A 9,193-nucleotide genomic window follows, 5' to 3' on the forward strand; every position below is an offset into this window, starting at 1 on the left:
TGTGGCAAGCTATATTTAACCAACCTTAAGTATCAAGTCACCATTGTTTGCTCTGGAAAGCACCAGGGAAGTTGACCATTGCGTCTATGCCACATCTCCGCCTGTATTTAGCTACCATATTATGGGAGGGACTTGGAATCAGGGCAAGTTTCACTTTCAGCTGCAGAATAGGGAAGAGGTAGGACCCTATAACTCTACAGCGGCTCTGTTCGTATGACAGAGGGAGGAAAGAAAGCCAAGTAAGTAAGTGTTCTTTTTTGTGGTTTTATTTTGTGTTACTTACGTCTGCAATTGAGGTCGCTTAGTCGGCTATTCCGTACTTGTACATGTTTTAAAGGGACCAGCAACACATTTGATGTGTATGTAATGGTAGCCATATATTCTTTTCATTCTGGTTTAACTTTTTGTTATGGCTTAAGAGAAAGACGCACAAAATGACATGTACTGCTGTATGGTATTTAAAACAGTTAGAAAAGAAAGAAGGAAGCTCTAGTTGGCCCATAGTAACATGTTGACATTTGGCCATTTGCTGTGACAGGTTTTCACACCACAAGAAGCAGAAGTAACCACAAACTGAATGTCCCTGAGCATGGGCACTGATATGGAGAAAGAATGCTTGCCGAGGAACTAGTGCTTAAACAAAGGACGAAGATACTGCATGCACTGTGCAGCAGTGGGTCAGCTGAGCATCTGGAGAGGGTTCTGGATATACTGCTTGCCCAGGGGGCGCTCATATGGGAGGACTACCAGAACATACAGGTACCAGGAAGAACACTGTATACCAATGCAAGACAGCTGCTTGATCTGGTCTATACAAAGGGTGTGGACACATGTGGGCTCTTTCTACATGCTCTCAAACTGGTTTTGCCTGAAGCACAGGCAGTGGGGCTCTCTTTCTCCGAATCCTGCTCAAATCTAGAAGAAAACGATGAACGTCAGAGCACTTCTAATCAAACTCTTCTGGCTCAACGACCGAGCCTTGTCCACAAGCTTCAGGGCTGTGTTGATGGTGTTCTAGAAGCTCTGCTGGATTCGGGTCACTTTTCTTCAGCTGATTGTGATGAAGTGCGGTTACCTATATATACTCCCACCCAACAGGTACTGTAAGCACCTGAATGTCACATTGTTAAAATGTGGTTTGACAACTTCATGCAATTGTTCTTTACCTTTAAACTGTCTTGGAATGAAGCTTGTCATTATTTCTGAATTCCTGATACTTAGATGTCATACAGACAGAAGTGCTGGAGTATTTTTGTTACTTTTTATGTTACTTTATCAGTCAATACTATACTTTAAATAGATCTAATACTATTCTGATATTCCTGAGTAATTATACAAGTAATATAAAATAATATAAAGAAAACTGGTAAACATATCTTGCTGCCTTTGTATAGATCCAGGCAAGGTTTTTACCACTTGCTGCCTGTCTTTGTGCTAAGCTAAGCAAGGTAAAGCTCTTTCTGCTGTTGCATTATTAGATTATGAATATGTAAGTTGGTCTTTTATATAACTCTGCAACAATCCAAATAACTGTCAAAAATAAACTTTTTATTATTTTCATCCATGTCCATGTGATCAATCAGGCAAGGCGTCTGCTTGACCATGTTAGATCCAGAGGTGATTTAGCAGCATCGGTTCTCCTGCAGTACATTCACCAAAAACAAGAACCTGGATTGCCACTTAACCAGAGGGAACTGACTCCTCCCAAAGGTCTGTTACTGTAAAAAGCAATGTTTAAAATCGCAGCAATATGTATTGTTTTTATGAGTAAAGCTATCCTTGATCACCCTCATGGGAATAATGTCCGAAATACAGAAGGTTTCTGGTTATACTTTGAAACACAAAATTGGCAGATTATATTACAAGATTATGCATGTTCCACATTTTACCAAAGAGATACAGGATGTATGAAATGATGACTTGTTCACTCATTCCATCTGTTCTTCACAAATTTTTCTTTCACAGAGTTTTTAAAGTACCAGAAGAAGCTGAGCAGCTCTGTGTCTGCTCAGGCCTGCTTTCTCAGCACTTATGGGGGAACTAGCCATATGTCTCTTGATGACATTTACACTGACGGTGAGCTGGAACTAGCTGAAGTTAATGCCCATGGACCTTTGGGATTGGAAGACATCGTTGGTTTGGCGGGTATAGTGAATGAGGAGGCCGACACAGTGCTAGTATCTGGGGAGGCAGGCAGTGGAAAAAGCACCCTTCTCCAGAGGCTGCACTTGCTTTGGGCTCGAGGGTTAGCCCTTCAAGACTTTCTCCTTCTATTTCCATTCAGCTGTCGTAGGTTGAATTCAGAGCACAATGAACTGTCAGTCCAGGAGTTGTTGTTTCAGCACTGCTGCTGGCCAGACCGGAATCAAGAAGAAATTTTCCAGTTCATCTTGGACCACCCGCATCAAATCCTGTTCACTTTTGATGGCCTGGATGAGCTCAAGCAGAGCTTTACAGATGAACACAGAGTTTGCTGCCCCACCCAGCGTGCACCTGTTCATGTATTATTGTTCAACTTAATCCAGGGTTCCCTCATGAAGGGGGTGCAGAAAGTGGTCACTAGCCGTTCAGAAGCAGTGAGCCCATTGTTAAAGAAGCACCTACGCAAAGAGGTTGTCCTGAAAGGGTTTTCCCCAGCTGGGATTGACTGTTTTGTACGGAAACATCACAGGGACCCCACTGTAGCCGCTAAGGTTTTAGAGTCAATGCAGGCGAACACAGCTTTACTTGGACTCTGTCACAGTCCAGTTCTCTGCTGGATAGTTTCACAGTGCCACAAGGAGCTGCTGGGCTGTGGAGAAGGCAGCCCCAAAACAATTACAGATGTTTACCTGATGATCTTACAGCACTTTCTCCAGCACCAAAGTCCTCTGAAGAGCACGATGGGTTTAGGCTGGCTACAGGAGCACCTAAAAACAGTCCTTCTTCTTGGACAGCTTGCATTTGAGGGGATAAGATCCACCTGTTATATTTTTTCAGGTACAGACCTTGAAGCATGTGGTGTAACTGAAAAGGATATCTGCATGGTTTTTCTCATAAAAAGCAAAGATATGTCCTCTACCCACTCCAAGTGCTATGAATTCAGTCATGTGACATTGCAATGTTTCTTTGCTGCTCTCTTCATTGTTTTGTCAAGTAACACTAACCGTTCAGTTATCCCAAAGCTCTTTGAGCTAGAGAACATGAGGGAGACAGGTCTGACCCGTGTCTGCTTTGGAGCCTGCTTGCCTTCCAGTGATCAACAACAGCAAGCTTCAGAGAAGGAAAGTAAAGCAGCAGAGACACCAAATCTGCAAATCACAGCCATGTTTGTGTCTGGACTATTGTCCCAGCGCCATCAAAATCTGTGGCTCCACTGCTGCCCCAGCGCTGCGGTGGAAAAAAAGGCCAGACAGGTGGCAAAATGCCTTTCCAAAGGCATTCAGAAACACTTTAGGTCCATTCCCCAACCTGTACAAGGGGAAAAGAAGAGCATGCATGCAATGCCCGACTTTGTGTGGCTTATAAAATGCCTCTATGAGATGCAGGAGAGTCAGATAGCTAAAGATGCTATGAGCAAGTTGGAGGTGGACCATCTGAAATTGACATACTGTAATATCGGACCTGTAGAGTGCACTGCGCTTGCTTATGTGCTCCAGCACTTAAGAAATCCTGTAGGCCTCCAGCTGGACAACAACTCTGTGGGTGATGTTGGAGTGGAACAGCTTCTCCCCTGCATGCACATTTGCAATTCCCTTTAGTAAGTGGAAATTACACATTTCTCTTTTGTTAAATTTCCTTGGTTAATAGATTGAACGCCAATTCATTAGAGTGAACAAACTCTCTAACTGCTTTCACTCTAAGAGAGGAGCAGTTTTTATTCTGAAATGCCTATTGTTCCTTCCTTAGCCTCAGAAATAACAACATTACAGATGAGGGCATCCGCAAACTGATTGCTAAAGTCATCCAGTGTGACAGCTTTCAGAAAATTGCGTATGTATTATCAAGATGATTAATACTGCCAGTTAAATTAAATTTTATCAGCCAACTTTCAAAATCTTTTTGTTTCTTTCCAGGCTCTTCAACAACAAATTAACTGATGCTTGCATGCAGGATTTTTCTTATTTATTGAAGACCAAGCAGGTCTTCATTTCTTTAAGGTCAGCGTTTGTCATCAAATGTGACTCTACTGTTGGCCCAATGACCAAAAGATTAACAAATAACCTTCTTCTCTTCAAGGCTAGGCAACAATAACATAACAGCAGAAGGAGCAAAGCAGCTGGCAGAGGGACTGAAAGTCAATCAAACCTTGGCGTACTTAGGGTAAGTGTTTCCCATAAAATGTCATGTTTCATTGTTGATGAATTTTCATTTACAGTATTTCTTTGCATTTCCAGGTTATGGGGCAATAGGATAGGTGATGCAGGAACTGAGGCCCTTGCTAGTAGTCTTGAGAAAAGCAACTCTCTGGTGTGGCTAAGGTAAGATTTGCAATAATTCTGGAACATGTTTGCTTAACTTTCACATTATGAAAACCATGAATGTGCTATTTACATGATATGTTAGGATGCTTTATCAGTTGTTTTTGAAAACGCATCCCTGCACATTTTGCTTACAGCCTGGTAGGCAATGGTGTAGGGAGTGCAGGAGCATGTGCCCTCGCTAATCTCATCAGGAAGAGCACATCACTGCAGGAACTTTGGTAAGTGTTAGACACAAGTTGTATGCAGATTACCAATAGCAGTCTGGTTTGATGGTAACCACTGCTTGCACAGCAGTGCTTAAAATGCTCCACCCTCTTATTTCCTGTTAAAGGTTGACAGAAAACTGCATAACCAGAACAGGGGTTGAATGTCTGATTCAAGCCCTTAAACACAATACATATGTGACATCGGTATGGTATGTAATGCTCAGCAAGCCTGACACTCATGAATACAAAGTTCCCTATATTCTTTAGAGCATCCACTTTTGGACTGTTTGCATCCAGACAAGTTGTTTGTCAGTTTCAGTGCCAAGAAAAAAATGCATCAGTTTGGTGTAAGCTAGAATATTCTTTTTCTTTGTTTTTGTTCCCATGTCTCCTGTTCATTTATTTACTACTACTGTCTCTTCTTTTTGCATTATAGGTTAAGAAACAATGATCTCAGTTTGGAGGATGTAGAAGAAATGAAGCAACTGGAATCAAGACTGATCTTCTGATTTGTATTACAGTGGCAAAGGACTTTACTTTGCAAGAAATGTATTTTATTTGTTACAGGAATAGTTTCTATTTTTATTTGAGATTTAAAATATGTGTAATAGGGTTTAAAAAAATTTGGATCAGTGTTTTTTCAAGGTTGCAAAATACATACACCTCTTTATTGGGTTTTTATAGGTGGAAGTGGTGTGGCATTGCTTTATACCATAACAAATACTACCTTTTACATCACCAACACAACTTCTACTACTCATAGTAACAGCAGAAGTGTTATTTTTATTTTTTGTTTCTTTATTTTATTTTGTAGTTGTTAGTGGAAAGAGGTGTGAAATTTTACTACAGAATGTAAGACTGTATAGTCTGTGGTTACCGTTATGGAAGAGTTGTAACACCTTCATATCCTTCAGTCAGAAACAGCTACACATGTCCAGTTACATTGTCTTAAGGTTACAAAAAATGTTACATTTGAAGTTTGCATAGAAGGGCAGAGGCAAATATGCTGTTTTGGAGTGGGAAAAAAAGAAAAACAATTTTCTGTATCAGATCAGATGTATGTTTTTACTGTACTGATACAGAAAACTGTCTGGGACATTTACAAAGAGTATTCTTACAGTCCTTGTTGTGCAAGTTAAAAGGAGAAATTACTGACATGACAAGTTTCAATTTTTGTTTATTAAAACTTATCACAGCAGAAAAGTTTATAGAGCACATTTTGTTGGATGTTTTTTTTCTGGTTGTTTGTTGTAGGAATGAGTTTACAACTCTGTGGAATGTTTGGTGGAAATTGGGTGTATTCTGTTTTACACTATATACTATATTTATGCTGTCTATGTTACCTGTTTTTGTCATGTGTGTAAACTGGTTTCTATTTTCTGTCTTTTAATATAATGCTCATTAAGCAGATATGTAATTAAAAAAACATCCTATAAAAAGATAATTCCCATTCTGTTAATCCTGATTGAATAAATGCAGCTAAAGTACTTGAATCAGATTCACATAAGGTGAGAACATTTATTTATTTATTTATTTATTTTATTTAGGACAGTGCATGTTAATGAACATAAATGTAAAAAAAAAAATTTACATGAATGTAAACATGCCAGATTACAGCCAAAGGCTAATTTCCATCTGTTGTCCTTAAACATAAAAAATAGACATAATAATTCATAAAAATTCATCATACATTCATAATAAAAACTCCATCACCAAACTTACACATACACACCATTCTGTTCCCAAATAAAACATTAAAACTATACAACTCATACATGATCACACACTTGATTTGTCCATAACCAGTTTTTAACCTTTGCCTTAAACAAATTGAATGTCGAGCATTCTCTAATGGGTTGAGAAAGACTGTTCCACAGATGGCCGCCCTTAACAGAGAGGACGTTCTGCCCAAATGCTGTCCGTCTGTGGGGTATAAACAAGTCTCCTTGGATTGAAGCTCGAGTGGTCCTGTCTGAGCTTTCTTTATGCCTAATGAACTGCTTTAGTGGTGGTGGAGCAAGGGAGTGTAAGACTTTATATATTAAACACACTCTTTTAAGTTTCACTAAGTTATTGAAGTTCAGTAATTTATGTTTTTTTAACACATGACAGTGGTGGTGGGAAGTTGGTTTTTTGTCAAGTAGTTTTAAACTTCTTTTATAAATGTTTTCAATAGTTTTAAGTGTTGTTGGACAAGCAAGTGACCAGGACGTCAAACAATAGTCCATATGAGAGATGATCATTGAGTAAAAGTAAGTTTTTGCAACATTCATATTTAAATTATTACGTATATGATTAAAATTTCGATCATTAAATTTAAGTACCTGGGACACTTTATTTATGTGACTCTTGAAGGATAATGTTGGGTCTATAATGACCCCAAGATATTTAAATTCTGGAGCTAATTCAACCTCTACTGGCATAGTAGGGTGGTTGACTTGTTATATGGTCTCAGTCAAAGAAGGGAAACAGAGAGAAAGAACTGAGTTATGCCAGAATATAAAAACCTGGACTAAAAATGTGTAAAACAGGTCTTATGGACTGATCAAACCAAATGTATTTTTTAAATTTCAAATCAGCAACAGTATATATGCATGAAAAGAGATACGGAGGGAAAGAGGTATAACAGTGAATCTCTACAGCCATCTGTAAACCTTTGCGAAAGCTGTGTTTCAGAGACAGCTGCATTTGAACCAGTGATGTTGGGCATTTTGTCAAAAATGATTATATAAAGAAAACAGAAAAATACTGTCAGATTTAAAATAATGCACTACAATGATCACACGACAATGATCTCAAGCACATTGGCAATGCAGTAAAAGCAGACCTAGATAGAATAACACACCATCAGTCATGGATTGGCCTTCCCAGAGCCCTACTGAAGCATTGAGGGATCAGCTTGACACAAAAGGCAGCCAATATCCAAAGAAGAGCTTTGAATGTCCTTCAAGAAGCCTGGAGAGTTATTCCAAAAGACTGCTTAAAAAACTACAAGAAAGCTGCTTCAGAGAGTTCACCTTGTACTAATTGTAAAACAAAAGTAGTCATGCTGTGTAGGTTAGTCATTTTCTTTAAAAAAAAATGAATGGTCACAATACTGTGAATAGTAATAGTTGAAACTGAGTAATTCTATATTTTAGAAAAATAGTAACAAGTAGTCAGTCCAAAAAGCAATGAATACAAAAAAAGCCATAACTGGAGCTCAAACTACTGATCTGAGACATGCTTTTCACCCTAAGATGACATGACAAGCAAAATATTTTTAATGGTATGATCTAAGAGTTGTATCTTATTTTGGTTACTGTTTCATGAACAGGCCCCAGACAGTAGTGCAAACACTTGAAATTGCAGCAGCACATCATTCCCCCTTTGTTTTATAGAAATATAGATTTAGGTCACATACTGAACAAACTTGATGGTGCCAAGAGGGAACTGTGGTACTGTATGAGAAAGTCGGCAATGGCCAAGAAGTATGTATGAAGACAGTAAGACACTAATGAGGTGTGCGGTAGGAGAGACAGATGTGTTTCAGGTTGGGGTGGGAATCAATCAATCAATCAATCAATCAATCAATCAATCAATCAATCAATCAATCAATCAATCAATCAATCAATCAATCAATCAATCAATTTATTCATAAGCACATTTAAAAACAACACAGGTTGACCAAATGGTTGTAAGTTGACAGAAGAGTTCATGGAGGAGTCTGATCTGTACTGATCTGTAATGCAAGTACAGAGCAGGTGGAAGAACCTGGAGAGGTGAAGAGAGGTGTAGGTGAAGGGAAGAGAAATGAAAGTCAGTAGAAGTAAGACAGAATTTGTGTGTGAATGAGAGAGAGACGAATTAGACAACTTCTAAATATGAAGATGCTAGGAGCAGAGATAGTGAAGGTAGATGAGTTTAAATATCTGGGGTCCACCATTCAAAGAAATGCACAGTGCACAAGAGAAATGGAGAAAAAAGCGTATGCAGGCGGGAGTGGGTCGAGGTGAGAGTTGGTGTGAACAATAGTAGCAAGAATGAAAGGGATGATTTACGAAGTGATAGTGAGACCTGCTATTATGTATGGTTTGCAGATGGTGGCAATGACAAAAAGGCATAGGGCAGAGCTGAAGATGTTAAGATTTTCATTGGGGGAGAACCGAATGGACAAGATTAGAAATTAGTAGATCAGAGGGACAGCACAGGGTTGACCAGTTTAGATAATGAACATGAACAAAAAATGTCAAAGATGGAGCTGTCAAGCAGGAATAAAAAAAAAAAGAAGACTAAGGAGAAGATTCATAGAAGGAGGACATGCAAAGAGTTGGTGTGACAGAGCAAGATGCAAGGGATAAGGTAAGATGGAGCCAGATGATCCACTGTGAGAACCCCTAAAGGGAGCAGCCCAAAGAAGAAGAAAAAATCTCACAGGACCACAATGGAGAGGCTGTATTGTCTTTGACACTTTAAAACTTGGAACATATAACGAACCTGTTTGGTTATACTGAGAAAATTACAAATGATCTCCAACACTTGAGA

The 9,193-nt window shown here is 39.1% G+C and overlaps 1 protein-coding gene across 1 annotated transcript; it reads left to right on the top strand.

The window, feature by feature from the left end:
* Positions 1 to 589: 589 nt before the first annotated feature.
* On the top strand, positions 590 to 6,113 carry nod2 (nucleotide-binding oligomerization domain containing 2; the record flags this gene model as incomplete). Its single annotated transcript, XM_082503291.1, is given in 12 exon segments — positions 590 to 620; positions 623 to 1,098; positions 1,395 to 1,448; positions 1,584 to 1,710; positions 1,966 to 3,739; positions 3,889 to 3,972; positions 4,056 to 4,139; positions 4,219 to 4,302; positions 4,377 to 4,460; positions 4,598 to 4,681; positions 4,795 to 4,878; positions 5,106 to 6,113. Coding segments are annotated over 12 exon segments (3,039 nt in total). The 3' UTR covers positions 5,179 to 6,113.
* Positions 6,114 to 9,193: the final 3,080 nt, after the last annotated feature.

Source organism: Aulonocara stuartgranti (genome assembly GCF_965226115.1).
Source record: "Aulonocara stuartgranti genome assembly, chromosome: 1".
Classification (NCBI taxonomy): Eukaryota; Metazoa; Chordata; class Actinopteri; order Cichliformes; family Cichlidae; genus Aulonocara; species Aulonocara stuartgranti.